The sequence below is a fragment of the Scyliorhinus torazame genome, chromosome 21 (genome assembly GCF_047496885.1).
Source record: "Scyliorhinus torazame isolate Kashiwa2021f chromosome 21, sScyTor2.1, whole genome shotgun sequence".
NCBI lineage: Eukaryota > Metazoa > Chordata > Chondrichthyes > Carcharhiniformes > Scyliorhinidae > Scyliorhinus > Scyliorhinus torazame.
Window position 1 is genome coordinate 9,081,694 of NC_092727.1, and position 19,223 is coordinate 9,100,916.

Here is a 19,223-nt window from a genome sequence, read left to right on the forward strand (position 1 = left end):
GGACTTCGCCGCTGGGGACCCGGGTTCGAATCCCGGCCTTGGACCACTGTCCGTGTGGTGTTTGCACATTCTTCCCGTGTCTGCGTGGGTTTCACCCCGACAACCCAAAGATGTGCAGGTTAGGTGGATTGGCCATATTAAATTGTCCCTTAGCTAGCACTGCTGCCTCACGTCACTGAGGTCCCAGGTTCGATCCCGGTTCTGGGTCTCTGTCCGTGTGGAGCTTGCACATTCTCCCCGTGTCTGCGTGGGTTTCACCTCCACAACCCAAAGGTGTGCTGGTTAGGTGGATTGGCCACGCTAAATAGCCCCTCAATTGGAAAAAAATAATTGGGTACTCTAATTTTAAAAAACAAATTGTCCCTTGGTGTCCAACAGGTTAGGTTATGGGGTTACAGGGTTGGGGGGGAATGGGCATGGGTAGAGTGCTCATTTGAAGGGTCAGTGCAGATGGGCCGAATGCCCTCCTTCTGCACATTGAGGATTCAATGAGAATACTGTTCAACCATGAGGCATCACACAAAGCATAATTCTCAGAAGACATCCAGGTCTCACACATGCTCAATAAATACCAGTGGGTAAGATGCTGGAATAGAATCCCTGATGTATACCTTCACTCCTTTCGTGGAGTTTTACAGCACAGAAAAGAGGCCCTTCGGCCCATCGTGTCAGCCCCGCCATCGAGCACCTATTTACTCTCATCCATTTCCCAGCACTTGGTCCGCAGCCGTTCCTAGTCCAATGTCGCTGCTGCTCATTGTAGATTCAGACTGGAATCTGGGATCTCTGTAGCATGTACAGCTCAGTATCACAATGATGAAATATTGAATGTGAAATTGCACTCCTTCACACCCCCAGTGTGAATGATGGAATTGGAGTGTGGCGATTAGGGGATTTTCACAGGAACTTGCAGTGTTAATGTAAGCCTACTCGTGACAATAGTAAAGATTCTTCTTCTTCTATTATTATTAACAGCAAATAGCAATGCAGATTACAGACCCCCCCCCCCCCCCCCCCCCTCACCAGATACTGACGTTCACCCTCTCTGGCAGGTCTGCTGTATAATCAACATAGTGACTAATTTTCGAAGTGTATAAAATAAAATGCCATTTAGTTGAGAGGGGAGGTGATGAACTAGAAATACTGGGACATTGTGTAATTTCAGGAGAGTGTATCACCGTCAAGTTGCACAATGAGGTTCAGAGAGTGCAAATGGAGATTTTATGTCATCATGCTTTGAAGTATTTAACTAACAATATTTGCTGAACATTCTACACAGATTTCCCCCTGGAGAACATGCGTGCTAATTAATGTGGTTGGAATATATTTTTTCTGTTTTGTTTTCTTCTCTTTTTCCCTCTGCTCACCATGCCCGAGTGAAAATCGTGGTGGCCCTTTAATCAGAATGTCATCGTGTGTTTCAACTCTGAGCAGAACTGGCTGACCTCCAGGAGTGCTGCAGTGTTGGAGGTGCCGTCTTTCAGATAATAATAATCTTTATTATTGCCACAAGTAGGCTTTCATTAACACTGCAATGAAGTTACTGTGAAAAGCCCCTAGTCGCCACACTCTGGCGCCTGTTCGGGTACACAGAGTGAGAATTCAGAATGTCCAATTCACCTAACAGCACGTCTTTCGGGACTTGTGGGAGGAAACCGGAGCACCCGGAGGAAACCCACGCAGACACGGGGAGAACATGCAAACTCTGCACAGTGACCCAAGCCGGAAATCGAACCTGGGACCCTGGCAGTGTGAAGAAACAGTGCTAACCACTGTGCTACCGTGCCACCCATAGTCAAACCAATCTGCCCTCTCTCTCTCGGGGACATGGCACTATCTCAAAGAGGGAGGGCACTTCCATCCCTCAGTGTTGATCCCTCAACCATCACAGTTGGGGTCATTTATTCCCCGGGGTGTTTGTGTGATCTTGCTGTGCAAGAATTTGACTTGTCGCCCGTATCTTTACAGCAGGGACTGAAGGGCGCTAAATCAATGCAGGCTGGTCTTTTAAAAAAATGAATCCCTTCAAGAGTTCCAGCATCAACATCAAAGTGATGGTGTGAAATACAAACAGGAATGTGTCGGCAACAAAGCGAAAAGCGGGTGACAGATCTCGGTTAGGGTTGGGGGCAGACCCAGCCCGAAGCGAGATTCAACACAAACGTGTTACATTTGGAAGGGGATTGGGAGGGGAATCTGTGATCTTTCAGTCATTTCATTGGAAACCCCAAGATTGCCACTGCCTCTGCTGCTGCCCTTAAACGAGAGCATGTGGGTTTCAGCAGGGAGGTGGAAAGGGAGCCTCTGCGAATGTGCCTTTTAAGGTCCGCGCCTGAGTTCCGGGGGGAGTGGAGAGGGAATTGTCGATCATTGGAGAGTTGTATACAGCCAGGGAATTCACAGGCGGAAGCTGTGACGTTTGGCGAGTCCCTCTCGCCACTGTACCTGCTGCAATCTCGGTGTAACAGAGAGACTGGTATGAGCGCTGTCTGACCGGCAGCAACAGCAATGGCAATACGGATTACAGCTCTCCTGCTGCTAGCCTCCATCCTCTCTGGTAGGTCCCGACGGATTATCTCTTGTTTTTAAACGAAACTACTGACTGTAACTCAGCACAAGCAAAGAGAACAGCCACTCCAGGCGATCAATGCTCGTTAAACATGTTAAAATAAAACTTGTACAGTTGAGAGAGGTAGTTTGTGTTTCCTCTGGGTGTGTCATTGACTCCTGTTTCAAGGTCTTATCCTGTGATTTAAAATATTTGCATGTTTCTACAACACCACAGCTTTACACCCAGTGTGCTTTTTGAAACGTAGTTCGTGTTATGTCGGAAATATGACAGTCTGCTCCCACACACCAAACGCCCACCAACAATGCGATCATGACCAGATAGGTTTCGGTGATGTTAGTTGAGAGATAGATATTTAACCAAAACAGGTTGATAATTGCCAATGAGGTTAAACCTGAAAAAGTTTGAACAAAAATCAGCAACAACATTTTGTGAACAAGGGGATGGCCCTATGTAACTGTGACTGATCCGATTCACACCTTCTCCTCTTAATGGATGCCCAGGTGAAGGTGTTTTAATATGTTTTTTGGTCGTGTTTATCCTCTTGCCACAACTTTACCCTGTACTTTGTGAAGCAATGTTTCGAATCGGCCAGCAGTGAGTGCAATGTGTTATCTGCTGTTATTGATCTACCACACAGACATCCAGATGTGTCTATGATTTGAGCACCAACAGCAATTCAGTTGTTCAGTGTAGCTTTGAGTCAAGTAAGTTCCAACCCTGGTCTGTGTTACCATAGAATGCCTACAGTGCAGAAGGACACCATTCGGCCCATTACGTCTGCACCGACCCTCCGAAAGAGCCCCCTCCACCCTGTACATCCCTGGACACAAAGGACAATTTAGCCTGGCCAATTCACCTAGCCTGCACATCTTGGGACCGTGCAAACACCACACAGTCAGCCAAAGCTGGAATCAAATCCGGGTCCCTGGTGCTGTGAGGCAGCAGTGCTATCCACTGTGCCACCGTGTTGAGTTATCTGATCTCAACTGTGAGAGACAGTGGGAAGAGCACATTGACTCCAACAGCCCTGGGCTAGGGAAGGAGCAATTATCCAATGTTCTGATGGGTTGGGCTTGATTGTGTTGGGTAGAATCTGATTGTACCATGGGGATCCAATTACACTAGTTTGATTTGGCTGTGTTGGATTCAACTCAATTGTTTTGGATTGAATTTTGTTCAGATGATTTTGATCTGGTTATGTTGGGTTCAGTTTATTTGGCCTGGTATTTGATGGGACCCAGGGTGCAAGCAATTTCTCAGCTGGTTGCTCATGCATTATTAGATTCGGACATGCTACATATAAAACAGGCAATGTTCCAACAAAAGCCCATGACTGAACTCTTTGGCATATTTTACCTGTGTGGAGGTGTTGCTACTTCCCCTCCCCTACCTTCATCCACCTTCAGTTCCAAGAGACTTGTTCAGTTCATTTAATTAGGGTAAATGTTCTGTTTAATTTCCCCATTGCCCTGACTGGATTTGATAGGTGTTCTGTCCAATACCTAACCCTACTGACCATTATATGTGCCTTGACAAAAAGTGAGCGACTTAGAGTGTCACAGTCAAACCTGATCTTCACCTGGCACCCATGTATGTCCCCAGCAGGAGTCACTAAACACCAGTGAGAAGCAGGAGCAATACCCACACCCCCACATCGTCTAATCCCTCCCTACACCCCCAACATCATGATTGCTGAGAATGAGACCGGCAAAGCAACCCAGTTGAATGGGTGCCCTATCCACCACCTTAAACATTCACTCCTGCTACATAATGCAGCAACCTGTACCACTTACACAATGTCATAGATTATCATAGAATTTACAGTGCAGAAGGAGGCCATTCGGCCCATCGAGTCTGCACCGGCTCTTGGAAGGAGCACCCTACCCAAAGTCAAAGATTCACTACCTGTGGTTTGAATTCGCAGTCAAAAAACTGAGATGTGATCGGATAGAAATCAGTAAAATTAGTAAGGAATTTGAGGGGGTAGATGCAATGAAGATGCTTCTGCTTGTCAGGACAAGAAAACCTAGGGATCACAAATATAAGATGGTCACTAATAATCCAATAAAGAAGGCGGAGGAACTTCTGTAACCAGAGTTAGTGAGAATGGGAACACTGAGTGATTGAGATAAATAGCCTGGATGTAGTTAAGGGAAAGCTAGATCAGAGCATGAGGGAGAAAATATAGGATCAGGTGAAATAGGTTGGGAGGAGGTTTCACAGAATCTAGAATCTCTACAGTGCAGAAGGATGCCATTCAGCCCATTGAGTCTGCACCGACCCTGCGAACGAGCACTCTACCTAGATCCACTCCCCCGCCCTTTCCCTATAACCTAACAAAAAAAATGAAATGAAATGAAAATCGCTTATTCTCACAAGTAGGCTTCAAATGAAGTTACTGTGAAAAGCCCCTAGTTGCCTCATTCCGGTGCCTGTTCGGCGAGGCTGGTACGGGAATTGAACCGTGCTGCTGGCCTGCCTTGGTCTGCTTTAAAAGCCAGCTCTTTAGCCTTGTGCTGAACCAGCCCCATCTTCGGACACTGAGGGACAATTTAGCATGGCCAATCCACCTAACAGCACGTCTTTGGACTGTGGGAGGAAACCGGAGCACGTAGATACGGGGAGAAAGTTCGAACTTCACACAGACAGTCACCCAAGGCTGGAATCGAACCCGGGTCCCTGACGCTGTGGGGCAGCAATGCATGTGAGGGGTATTAACCCTGGCAAATGTATTTTGGTGGAATGGTCTGCCTCTGTTCTGCAAATTCAAATTTAATTCACAACGAGATCAGCCATGATGTTATTGAATGGCAGAGTAGGCTCAAGGGCCAAATGGCCGACCCGTGCTCCTACGTTCTGTGTTCCTCTAATTCTTTGTAAACTGTTGCCATAACCACTGGGCTCTCACTCTTCTGGGACCACACACGAGGAGATCTCCCCCATTTACACTCAAACCCATTGGTTCCAGCAGTACAAACAGGGCTAGAGTGAAGTCAACCCCATTTATATTTTACCTGAATTACCCACTCTTTCCCTCAGCAAAAACCAGGGATCGTTGCAGCGAATGTACATGCTGATATTACCAGTTCAGCCATTGTGGAATTAAAGAATAGTTACATTTTGGCAAAGCAGTTTGCTTGCTAAGCTCAGCACCTACTCGACCAGGAAAGTGGGGTCCAACCTTTTTGCTTTCTGGTCTATGTAGCCTTGTAGATTGCAAAACCAAAGAGAAAATGTTGGAAAATCTCAGCAGGCCTGGCAGCATCTGTAGGGAGAGAAAAGAGCTAACGTTTCAAGTCCAGATGATCCTGTTTGCTTGCTAAGCTCAGCACCTACTCGACCAGGAAAGTGGGGTCCAACCTTTTTGCTTTCTGGTCTATGTAGCCTTGTAGATTGCAAAACCAAAGAGAAAATGTTGGAAAATCTCAGCAGGCCTGGCAGCATCTGTAGGGAGAGAAAAGAGCTAACGTTTCAAGTCCAGATGATCCTGTTTGCTTGCTAAGCTCAGCACCTACTCGACCAGGAAAGTGGGGTCCAACCTTTTTGCTTTCTGGTCTATGTAGCCTTGTAGATTGCAAAACCAAAGAGAAAATGTTGGAAAATCTCAGCAGGCCTGGCAGCATCTGTAGGGAGAGAAAAGAGCTAACGTTTCAAGTCCAGATGATCCTGTGTCAAAAGAAGGGTTATCTGGACTCGAAACGTTAGCTCTTTTCTCTCCCTACAGATGCTGCCAGACCTGCTGAGATTTTCCAGCATTTTCTCTTTGGTTTCAGATTCCAGCATCCGCAGTAATTTGCTTTTATCTTGTAGAATGTGAATCAGGCTGAAGTATTAAAAAAAAAAGTATTGCCCTGGTTTGAATTTTGGCGTGTTTCTACAATGGATCAGAGTTTCACAGAAGGGCTGTCATACAAATCCAAACATGCATTTCTGGGGAACTGTCAATGAGACAATAGGTTTGAGCCCATTACCTGTTTACTTGCTTTGGATAGACTGAGTGCCATTGCCTGGTAGCAGAAAAATGATTCCAAATAATATGCAGATATTCTGAGGAGCTCTGACTGAACTATGATTTATTTGCAGAGTGAGCTTAGACTGATTGGAAAATGTGCTGTGTAATGGAATTGAATCTTTGAAAATATTCTTACAGGAGCTGAAGCTGGCTTGCAACCCCCGGGAAATCTTCATTTCACTGCCAATAATGGCAAAAACATCTTCCACTGGAATCCAGCACAGAGGCATTCGCAGATCATTCGCTACGATGTGCAATACTTAAGGTAAAGGAACCTCCTCCCCCCCCCCCCCCACACAAGTTGGGAGTAAGTAGTGGAACGTAAGGTTGACTTCAATGAATCTCAAGTTAAGGAGGAGGGGATGATTGTGTGTGTGTGTGTGTGGGGAACAGCCAGAGATTTTGCACATGATCGGTATTCAGCGTGCTCCCCTTATCACGCCCGCCCCCAATGCCAACACAACCTCACAATGAACTGGTTGGGTGGGGAGAATCGTGCTCAAGCAGGATCGGGGGTCTTTGTAATCAGCTATGGCGTTTCAAATAACCCTGAGCACTCTCGCCTCTGAGTTGGAAGGTCATGGGTTAAAGCCCAACTCCAGAGACTTGAAAATGAAGCGCTCAGTACAGCGTGAGTGCTGCTGCACTGTTGGAGCTGCTGTCTCCTGGATGAGATATTAAACTGAGACCCTGTCTCCTCTCGGGTGGGCACAGAAGGTCCCATTTGGCGAAAAACAGGTGTCAGTTCTCCCCAGCATCATGGTTACTCTTTGTTCTCCAGCAGTGCCACTAAAATAACAAATTATCTGCTGTTTAACCTCTTCTGTTTGTGGGAGCTTGTGCACGGTTTGCCGTGGTATTTTCCCACATTATGCTTCAAAGAGTACTTTCATCATCCATAAAATACGCTGGGATGTTCTGAGGTCATGAAAGACGTTAAGAGGAATGCACATTCTTCGTCGAACTCTTCACTTTATTTGTTGACGTTGGCCGTTGTACGGGAATGAAATTATTCTGTCCCTGTTTACTTTATGGATTTATTGATGGGGGTAAATCAATTGTGTGACCATTTGTTGTCCATTGAACCTGCTCCCCCCCCCCCCCCCCCAGTGACAGCTTCGTGCGTTTAATCCAAGAAAACATTAAACCAGCAAAAGGCTCTCGACGAACTAAACCTTTCACTGAAGATTTTTTATTTTCCATCATTGAAATCCATCTCTAGTTGTTGCAACTGCTTTTGCAACAATTGCCCTGCCTTGAGTTTTGGAAAGTTTGCAGAAAGTTTAAAAAAAAAATAGAAACAGAAACCAAAAGTTTTTTTGCTGATTTGTGGGATTCACTTGTTCTGTAATTTTCACAAAAATCCGAACCGGTTTGGGTTTGTGAGCGTGACTGGTGAGAGGAGCAGGCGCAGAGGAAAGAAGTAAATACTTTGAATTTCTATAGCGGCTTTCACCCAATTTTCACAGCCAATGAGGTTCTTTTTGAACTGAGTCACTGTTGCCATGTAGGAAATACAGAAAGTTTCCACAATCAGCAATGGCGTAGATGTACTTGTGACGATGATTGAGGATTCAAAGACGTTCGAAATTTTGAACACTTCCTCTTAAACCTCTCTGTTGTAAGAACAACCCCAGCTTTACGCCATATAAGTAAAGTGCCTCAATTATGGTTTATGGTCGCCAACACTCCAGGAATGGCCTGGCTTCTCCCAGATCAATCCGCAGGACCCTTGGGACTTGATCATTGGGACTTGAAAAAAGATTGGGTTTTTTTTGTCATTTTCTTTGAACATTCTTTCTGCCAGATGTAACAATACTGAAAATGGAGAAAAAAGTGACCGTTTTGGCTGGCAGTGGAGCACCATCCAATCGGGCAACAGACATTTTTGAGGGCGGCACGGTGGCGCAGTGGTTAGCACTGCTGCCTCACGTCGCCAAGGACCGGGGTTCGATCCCAGCCCCGGGTCATTGTCCGTGTGGAGTTTCCACATTCCTCCCGTGTCTGCGTTGGTCTCACCCCCACAACCCAAAAAGATGTGAAAGGTAGGTGGATTGGCCACACTAAATTGCCCCTTTTAAAATATATATATATATATATATATTTGCTTTCCAATTGGCGTAGAAAGGCTGTACGTCACAAGGATGGATGTGTTAGCCGATGAATTGTTGGAATGTGGAGGAGAGTCATGTGACAACACCTCTAAGAATACACTTAATCACAGTTGCCAACCTTATCCTGGTACCATTCCAGTAAATCTGCCGTGGGGCCGTGACATCTTTCCTGAAGTTTGGATCAAAGAATTGATTACGGTATTCCAGCTGTGGCCATGTTTTATAAAGACCGAGCAGAACATCAAAAGAAAAATATAAACACATAATACAAGCAATATGCAGCAGCCCTATTTCTTGATTCCTCGTCACTGACTCCATTCCTCCCCCGACAACTGTCTACGACTGAACCAGATTGTTTGCAAGCGTGGCATTATAACAGTGCCATTGCAAATGTATCCATTAATATACAGCAAGCGAGGTCAGCACGGTGGCGCAGTAGTTAGCACAACTGCCTCACGGCGCCGAGGTCCCAGGCTCGATCCCGGCTCTGGGTCACTGTCCGTGTGGAGTTTGCACATTCTCCCCGTGTTTGCATGGGTTTCGCCCCCACAACCCAAAAGATGTGCAGGGTAGGTGGATTGGCCACGCTAAATTGCCCCTTAATTGGGAAAAGTGAATTGGGTACTATAAATGTTTTAAAATATATACATCAAGCGGAGTGTTGGGATGTTTAGAATATGCGTTTCATTATGTGAGGATTAACCTCAGAAAGACCAGTCAGAAGGGAGTTCAGAGAGATGATATTCTTGATGCTTAATCTCCCCCATCAGTGAATCAGAGATTACTTCCTGATTGGTTATTTTCAGTTTGTACGGACTTTCACTAGTGCTGTGTACTTTTTGACCGATGTCACAATTTTGGGAATATCCTGTTCTGCGTAAGTGTAGAAATGTTTTAATGTTTGTGGCAGTGATGGCAATTCCTCTGTGTTGCAATGATGGACACAGCTCAAAGCAAAAAGCAGCAGATACAAGAGAACAATTTCAACACGGCAGCCAAAGCAGTGGCCCACACGGAACAGTGACTCTCGGCATGAAAGTTTGAAGTGTCTGCCGGCCTCTAAATCATAACAGCTACTTCTAAACATACTGCTTGTAGAGTAGGAGCTAAGTTAGTTGATTGCTACAAGCTCATAGCTTCACCCGACGGAAGCTCATATCAGGAAATGGCCCATGAGCAAAGAGTAATTTGCTACACTGGGCTTTTCCTATGCTATTTTTGGGAACAGTGCTCTTGCACAGGCAGAGGGCTATGCACCAGGAGTGTGTACAGCTTCATTTAATTTGCTATTGGTTTGACTAGGAGTCATCAGATACCTGCCATATGAAGATATTCACATTCCTCCAAAAGCTCACACACCCTGGCTGAGTCTATTTATGAGTTGATGCAGAGGATACAGATTGCCTATCTGTAAACTCCCACTCCCTAACAGCACGGTGGGTGCACCTACACAACATGGACTGCAGCGGTTCAAAAAGGCAACTCCCCACCACCTTCTCCAGGGCAATTAGGGCTGGGCAACAAATGCTGACCTAACCAGTGATATTCAGATCCTGTGAAAGAATTAAAAAAATTATGCAGCTCTCGTCCGCTGACATTCATTTTGCTCTGTATTAATAACCTGGACTTCTAAGTAGTGTCATCCACCTGAGTGGGAAGTGAAGGCCTCAGGTTAAACACCATTTAAAAGATGTTCTTGTTTTATACAGGCGACATGGTGGCACAGTGGTTCACACTATTGCCTCACAGCGCCAGGGACCCGGGTTCGATTTCGGCTTTGGGTGACTGTGTGGAGTTTGCACATTCTCCCCGTATCTGTGCGGGTTTCCTCCGGGAACTTTGGTTTCCTCTGACAGTCCAAAGATGTGTTGGTAAGGTGGATCGGCCATGATAAATTGCCCCTTAGTGTCCAAAGAGGTTCAGGTTAGGTGAGGTTATGGGGATAGGCCGAGGAAGTGGGCCTAGGGAGGGTCAGTGGAGACTCAGTGGGCCGAATGGCCTCCTTCTGCACTGTAGGGATTCTATGGATTACCTCACTTAACTCCACAACCTCACTTCCACAACAAGCTCCTCTTATGGTCTATGTTGGCGATGTGAATGCAACCTGGACACCATTCAGGTTTGGACTGATAAGTGGCAAGTAATGTTTACACCACACAAGTGCAGGAGAATGACCATCTCCAATAAACAAAAAAATCTGACCACCCGCCCATGACATTTGATTGTTGAACCCCTCACTCTCAATTTTCTCATCCATTGATGAAACATCCTGGAACATCGTCCTACCAGAGTGACAAAACTCAAATCGGAAAGGTAAGGAAGGAGGGCGTTTTTGGGGAAGGTTGGCCTTTTGTTAATAACATGCAGAAGCTGATGAGTTTTCTCATTGTCCCACAGGTACGGGCAGGTGGAGACATTTATCCCAGTGAAGCACTGTACCAGCATTCCCCACCATCATTGTGACCTCACACAGGAGACCTGGGATTTTAAAGTGGAAATCATCGCCAGAGTCCGAAGTATTATTGGCAACATAACCTCAGAATGGGAAAGATCGGAAAATTTTAACCCCCTAGATTCCAGTAAGTGATCTCTCACACAAAACAGAATATAACACCAACCTGTTCGATGCTCCCACTGGTTAAGGAATAATTTTCAGTTTGAAAGGCAGCAATTGAAGTTTGGGGACTGGATGCAAATTTTTTAATAGTTTCCTCATTAGTTATAATTTTTGCTGGGGGTTTAGGAAACTGAAAGTATTTGCTCCTGAAATGAACACACCCAGGACAAAACAAGCATCTTCTGTTTGTATCTGACGTTTTAACGTTTTTTGCTGGGAGGAAGGTGTGGAGGCCAAATGCACCCTCCCCTTGAACTCAAAGTCAGGAACAAGAACCCTGACTGACATTTATTCTTCACTAACCCCTGAGGCGTTTGTAGTCCAAACTACAACTCAGCTGCTGTCTGTGACTTCAGCACAGATCACACCTGGGACCTCGGCATTTCCTCGTCTAAGGAAGGATATATTTGCTTGGAGGCACTGCGGTGATGGTTCACCAAATTCATGGAAAGGGACGAGAAGCTGAGTACAAACTCCTTGACGTTTGGAAGAACATGAAGTGATTTTATTGAAACTCAAAGGGATTCTTTGTCCCGCCGCACCGGTTTTCCGATGCGGCGCGTCCCCACCGACAGCGAGATTCTCCGTCCCGACAACCGGCCAATGGGGTTTCCATTGTGAGCACCCCCACGCCATTGGGAAATCCGTGGGTGTGAGTGCGCTGCCGGCGAAATGGAGGATCCCGCCGACGGAGAATCCAACCCATAATATTTTGAAGGAACTTGACAAGAGTAGATAGAGAGAGGTTGCTTCCTCTCTACAACTAGGGGTCAAACTAGGGCAGAATAAGAGGTTGACTATTTAAGATGGAGACAAAAAATGTCTTCATTCAAAGAGTGAATCTTTTAAATTCTCTGCCTCAGTCATTGAATATACTCAGAGCTGAGATCAGTAGGTTTTTGGCCTCAAAGGGAATTGGGGGAGATTGGTCTCGGGTAAGTAACTGGAGTTGACTCATGAGGCGTCATTCTCTGCCAGCGGGAGTCTCCGTTTTGCCGGCGCCTGGGGGTTTCCCGACGGCGTGGGGCTGCCCCACAATGGGAAACCCCATTGACCGGCCGGTGTTACGGAGACTCCCGCCGGCCGGTCGGCACAGAAATGTGGCGGGGCGGGTAGGAGAATTTCGCCCATGATCTTATTGAACGGGGGAAGTCTCAAGTAGCTGTATGCTTTTTCTTATTTTCTTGGCTTGTGGCTAGCAAGAGCCACATATTTATTAACACTCGCTGCTTCCATCTGGACTAACATACACACTCGTTCACACACTCTCACACACAGACACTCTTGATGCATTCACACTCACTGACACATGGCAACATGGACACTCACGTTCACTGACTGGATTTACTCACACGTACACGTTCACACTTACTGACACACTCAGACTGACACATGCTGACAGTTACAGTCGCTGCCTTGCTCTCACTGACACATTCATTGAGATACTGCGGGGAGGCGGTAGTGTATTGTTAATGTCTCTATCCAGTAATCTGGGGGCCCAGGCGAATGCTCTGGGGCCACGGGTTCAAATCCCACCAAGGCAGCTGGCGGAATTTAAAATTCAATCAATAAATCTGGAATTATGAAGTTAGTCTCCATATGGTGACCATGACAACTATCATCAATTGTGGGAAAAACATTCGCTAATTGCTCTCTGAAATAGCCGAGCAAGCCACTCAGTTCAAGGGTAATTAGGAATGGGTAAACAACGCTGGCCACGACAGCAACACCTACATCCCATGAAAGAATGATTAAAAACGTCAACTCTCGTTGACACACCTGCTGTCTGCTGTCTGACACTTTAACTTTCATTTTGACTGTCGATCTAGATTTAATTTTGCATTTATTTTTCTTTAAGTCCCTTTAGGTTTGCCATCCTTTACTATTAAAGCAGAACGCAACATGATTCGTGTCAATATCTCCGCGCCGACCTTGCAAACGGGCGGAAGGAACCTGTCAATGGAGGAGCTCTTGGGGAAGCCATTCATGTACATTGTCTCTCTGCGTGAGAACAGCACCGGCAAGGTAAAAGCTCGTGGAGATCTTTCAGCTGAAATTCCCTGACCATGTAGGAGAGTTCTGTTTTAGAAAATTGACGTTCTGCTGATGCCAACGTCATACTTTGATACTCGCTCCCTCTGCCTTCACCCTGTCCAGATTGCAACTCTCCCTCACCACCCTGTCCCCGTGCCTTCCAGGAAGGGTGGGTATTTAACATGCCCGGCTCCCTTGCCCGAGTGACGGCATTTCTGAGTCATGTCGCTCAGAGTGTTGGGTAAAGCAGGGTAGTTACCGACCTGATTCAGTCCTACCCAGGCCAGCCTCACTGGACAATGATCAGCTGTAGCTGGACATCACCATCCCCATTCCTTGGAGAGGGCCATCGTGGCCAATTGTACCTCTGTCTGTGTGAACGCAAACTCTCAAGAGATTGGGCTCTGGGAGGAGCTACCCCTCACAACAACTTGTATTTCAGATAAGCACCTTTCATATTGTATCTAGAACTGATTGACTGCAGCCATGTCCCACCGAGCCACATAAAGAGAGGATAGGGCAGGTGACCAAAAGTTTGTCAAAGAGGCATCTTAAGGAGGAGAGCGAGATGGAGAGTTGGAGCGTTTTAGGAAGGGAATTCCAGAGCTTAGGGGCCAGGCAGCAGAAGGCACAGCTGTTAGTGGTGGAGGGATTAAAATGGGGATGTGCAAGAAGACAAAATTGGAGACCGTGAAGATCTTGTGGAGTTGGAGGGGGGGGCGGAGGGAGTGCTCTAGGGCTCTGATTACTCCTCCCGTTTGCAACCACAAGTTTGTTCATGCTCCCCATTTGGGTGCACATGGAATGTGGACATGTGACACTCGGGGTGTACACACCCTCGCGACAGGCAATACATTAAACCATCTCCCTATTTCCCCACACTCCATGATTGAGCTAGAACAGTGAGCGGTATGATGAACATACTGGAGCAGCAATAGGGCCATTCAGCCCCTCAAGCCTGCTCCAATATTTATTGGCTGATCTGACAGTAAACTCAATTCTGCATCCCCCCCCGCCAGTAACCTATCACCCCCTTGCTTACACAGAATCTATCCACCACTGCCTTAAAAATAATTCAAAGACTCTGCTTCCGCTGCCTTTTCAGGAAGAGCGTTCCAGAGACTCCCGGTCCTCTGAGAGAAAATTCCACCTCATCTCCATTTAAATGGGCGACCCCTTATTTTGTAAGCAGTGACCCCCTAGTTCTAGATTCTCCCACAAGAGGGAGCGTGTTGTCCGTGGAGCAAGGGACTAGACCATCTCAGGCACGCACTAATAGGGCATGCTGCTGCTAAGTGCTGCTCTTGCTAGTAACCTGGCTAGGTTTGGATAAAATGCTTTGGATAAAACGCTGACTGAAAGGAACCTAGGAAATGTTAGACAAACAAAGAGCAAGTCAAGTTGGTTCAATGTCTAATATCCTGGTGCCACATGATATAACAGTAATGGAGCGGGTGACTCATTTACCTGTTATCAATTCCTAATGATGAGTTTGCACCAGACCGAGACATGAAGTGAGAAGAACCTCCGTGAAATAATATAATAATCAGAATCTTTATTAGTGTCATGAATATGAAGTTACTGTGAAAATCCCCTAGCTGCCACACTACATCCCCTGTTCGGGTACACGGAGGGAGAATTCAGAATGTCCAATCCACCTAACAGCACGTCTTTGGGGACTTGTGGGAGGAAACCGGAGCGCCCGGAGGAAACCCACGCAGATACGGGGAGAACGTGCAGACTCCGTGTAATAAGTCCACGGAGGCAGAATTCCTATATTTACAAATCCAACAGCTGAACAACCATGACCATTCAGTCTGCTGTCTACACCGGGAGTGCAGAGGATCTGACACTCCCTGCTATACACACAGAAAGGGGTTCCCTGATTGGGCCACTAATCAGGTTCTCATATTCTAATTGGCCAATCTCAAAGGTCTGGCCTAAGTCATTACACTCCGCACAGACAGTGACCCAAGCCGGGAATTGAACCCAGGTCCCTGCCACTGTGAAGCAACAGTGCTAACCACTGTGCTACAGTGCCGCCCATGTCGATGCCCCCCTGTTAATTCTGTTATGCGTTGGCATTGCAGATTAACATCCCCATCACAGATATGAAAGTGATTAGCGCTAGCCTAACCATTCTCAAAATGATGAACCTGGGGGTGAATCTGAACTGGTTCCCGGGCAATAGGAATTTACTGCTCAAACTGTAGAGCGATTATCATCATTAACATAGGCTGGCTCGCAAGCCAATCAGTAACCTCTTATTGTTTAATAGAATGTTTGCTTTGAGCTTTCTGAAAACGTGCAAATCCTGAGAGGATTAGGTTGGGACTTGGAAATATTTATGCTGTTGGCTGATTTGTCTAATGTGTCCTTTGCTTGTGTTGCAGCAACCCGAAGAGGTTGAGAGCTCAGGAGAATTGAACAAAACCACAGTGCTACCAGGAAAAACCTACTGCGTCAGCGTGAGAGCAGTCCTGAATGAGGACACAAGAGAAGGGAACGCCACGGAAGAGAAATGTGCAACCATCCCTATCACAGACCCAGGTAGAGTGGTCAATCTAATGTGCCGTCAATTCCCAGTTTATATTATTTTTGCAGTATCTCGTCAGTGCAGATTAAAGGCTAGTTAGAGATCTGGGCTGTCGGAGTGAATAAACCCATATTGTTAGGGTCCAACCAACTGGAGAAGGTTTTCACCTCTCTCCCTGGTCTGGATTTAAAATCCATCTCCGACCCGCATCTTCCTCTTGTGCTATTTTTCCATTGGCTCGGAATCTTCTGGTGTCCTGCCTAATATTTATCCCTCAAACATGATTAAAAGAAAATCACTTGGTCATTTGTCGCTGCTTACAAGGCCTTATTGTGCACAGTTTGCCTTCTCCTCCATTTACCTATGTTTCAACAATTGCTGTATCTCAGCAGGAATTGACTGGCCAATTGGATTATGAAGGGTGCTACATAAATGCAAGCTCTTTGTGCTTACATATCTGGCAAAACGTTTCCTGTGTAAACATGCTGATGGATTGGACATTAGTTTGACCCACAGTCAACCCTAGGCAGATGTGATGATGTGCATTTCATTGGTGGCTTCACAAACGAGGTCCGTCAGACCTCATGGTCTGGTGAAGGTGGTCCCTTCCGTTCGTTTCTGATGGACTTGAGTATGTACAGGGGTCTCCGAAGGCTGGATTACGAAGAGTGTTTGCGTAACAGTTGCTTGCTCCTCAGAAAGGGTTAATTTTTGATTGAGGTTTTTAGGGATTTGATAGGACAGGCAGAGGGAAAGCATCTCCATTGGTGGACAAGAGGGGTGGTAACCTTAAAATCAGCCCATCCAGGAAAGAAATTAGGAAACACCTCTTGTTGAAAATGGTAAGAAGTGTGGAACTCCCCTGACAAAAAAGCAGTAGTTGATTGCTCAAGTGATCATTTAAAATCGGAGATTGAAAACCATTTTGCTAGAGAAGGGCATAAAGGAAATGGAGTCAAGGCAGGTGAGCAGGAACTAAGACATGGTCTCGGTGACTTGAGGGGCTGAATGGCCTTCTCCTGTTCCTTACTCCATCTGATTAAGATTGCCATTACTTTTCTTTCTTCTCATTCTTCTGCTAATAAGAGTTTTCTGTTCCTTTGTACAGCATGGGACACTTCAATCAATATCATCTTTGGGGTCATTAGTGCTATCTTCCTAATATTTTCACTAAGCTTGTGCCTCGGAATGGCCTGCTGGCATAGCTTAAAGAAACAAAGCACCATCCCAGCTGTTCTGGTAAGTTCCCTTGTCCCTCACTGAAAAATTAGGAAATCTTTTTAATCCCTTGCGGCAATGCCTTAAACAATCAGAGTCGATTGGCTCCCTGGTACATTCTCCACCAGTCAGAGTCCGCTTGCCCAACCAAGCATCAGCGCTGTCTTCACATGCGGTATAAAGTGTTCTTCCCTTTAGAATTGGTATTCTCACGAATTCTGCCCTGAAGAGTGCAAGACACAAAACTTCGACAGCACGTCTCTTTTTCAGAAATATTCAAATGTGGAGAATTGTATTTCCATCTGATCATCTCTGCCCCAAATCCCACCCTTACCATCTAATCATCGCACTCGGCTTTAAATGAGCTCAGTGAGCCACTTTTACCTAGCCTGCCCGCTGCTGATCACCCTGTGTGTGGAGACATCAGCACTAAAGTTGCCCTGACCCCAAGCCCTCTTGTTCTGCTCCCCTGGCTTATCTGGAAGCATTCTGGCCTCCTCAATTCTGTTTAGTATCCCTCGTATCTCAGGTAGGAAACCTGCCCTCCTTACTGAATTGGACCTATGCGAGACTCCAAAGGCCCGGCAATGTGGGTGACCCCTAACCTTCCTGCAAAATGGTCCAGAAAATCACACAGTTGTCCAAGACTGCTGCAGGTTCAGCATCCTTTATCCTTAAATCCCCAAACACCTAAGAACTGCATTTTAAAAAATGTAAATTTATATGCGGTATCCAAAACCCGAAATGATCTTAAATCCAAATTTAATTCGGCCCCCTGAATTTCGGATACTCGGCCTGTATTTTTAAAAAAACATGTTTTATGAGTTGGGAGTGCAGTGCCGACAACCAGAGGTAACGTTAAAAAAAAAAGAAAAACCACGGGCTGGATTCCCTGCCACATTTCTGCCCCGACCCACCGGTGAGATTCCCCCCCCCGCCCCCGCTCACCCCCACCATGGCCTTTTATACCGAAGGTGAAACGCCCCCTTCTGGCAATGTTTCATTGTGTGGAAAGCAAATTTTACTTAAGACATTAATGGTTAGATTTGATTTGTGATGTGTTTCTTCTCACAGAAATCTCTCGACAGGAACAAGAAGTGTTTGAGCATCATGGATTACCTGAGTCTGATAGAAGATGTTGTGGTGCAGCAGGTGTTTGCTGACGGTGCTCTCATTGGCCCCTGTAAGATTCAGGAACAGGATGACCTGTGGTCGGAGCTGAAAATCAGGGAGGCATCTTCCGTGGACAGTGGCATCGACATCGGGAGTGGCTCATCGGGCCCGACGCCTTTGCTCTGCGAACCATCGAACCCCTACATGCAGCAAACGCCCGAGTCGAGCAGCCAGAGGAGCGTCAGCCTGGGGGGTGATCAGAACAGCTCTCAGCCCAAAGAATCCTGTTTAATAAACATCCCCGAAACCATAAACGCAGCCGCCGACACTGAGGAAAGCATCGCGTCCTCGGGTTATCAGAGGCAGACACCAAGGACTAATGCCACCTTGGAGCAGGAGGAGTGCAGTGATCCAGCTCAGACGGCCCACAATATACGTCCTTGCTCTATTCCAACACTGGACGTGAACATAACTGAAGGGTTCTCAAAAGGATTTCTCAGCTTAGACGATGTGTTGTTAACGGACAATGGGATGTAGGGAAAAGTTTTTCAGTTGAAACCTTATTAGTGTTCCTGTGTTGTAAATTATTTATTTATTAAAACTTTTTTTTCCAGTTTAAACTGCTTTTTTGATTTTTCAAGGTGGCCAGGCACATTGAGAGAGTTATCAGCAAAGCGTTTTGGATCTTGCATTTCATGAGTAGAGGTAGCGAGAACCAAAAGCGTGAACTTGTATAAGGCTCTCGCCAAGCCACCGTTGCATCCAGTTCTGGTCACCACACTTCAGGAAGGTTGCGAGGGTCCCCGAGAGGATGCAGAAGAGATTTTATAGAATGGTTCCAGGGATGAGGGATTTTAGTCATAAGGTTAGGGTTGGAGAAGCTGGGTTTGTTCTCCCAGGAGCGAAGGAGATTGAGGTCGGATTTGATAGAGGTGTGCAAAATTAAGAAAGGTTTAGATAAGGTAGATAAAGAAAAGCTGTTCCCATTAACTGATGGTACAAGGACT

The 19,223-nt window shown here is 46.2% G+C and overlaps 1 protein-coding gene across 1 annotated transcript; it reads left to right on the plus strand.

Annotated features, from left to right (window-relative positions):
- The first annotated feature begins 2,380 nt into the window (after positions 1-2,380).
- LOC140398148 (interleukin-20 receptor subunit alpha-like) lies at positions 2,381-18,836 on the plus strand. Its single transcript, XM_072486464.1, has 7 exons — positions 2,381-2,557; positions 6,723-6,849; positions 11,096-11,277; positions 13,174-13,340; positions 15,743-15,899; positions 16,994-17,124; positions 18,178-18,836. The coding sequence occupies exons 1-7, from the start codon at positions 2,509-2,511 to the stop codon at positions 18,751-18,753; spliced, it is 1,389 nt and encodes a 462-aa protein (XP_072342565.1). The 5' UTR covers positions 2,381-2,508; the 3' UTR covers positions 18,754-18,836.
- The last annotated feature ends 387 nt before the right edge of the window (positions 18,837-19,223 follow it).

Excerpts from the sequence above, each read along its gene's own strand:
- LOC140398148 (XM_072486464.1), top strand. The coding sequence starts at position 2,509 with ATGGCAATACGGATTACAGCTCTCCTGCTGCTAGCCTCCATCCTCTCT. Across the intron at positions 11,278-13,173 it reads TTTTAACCCCCTAGATTCCA|TCCCTTTAGGTTTGCCATCC; the intron begins GTAAGTGATCTC and ends TTTTTCTTTAAG. Across the intron at positions 13,341-15,742 it reads GTGAGAACAGCACCGGCAAG|CAACCCGAAGAGGTTGAGAG; the intron begins GTAAAAGCTCGT and ends CTTGTGTTGCAG.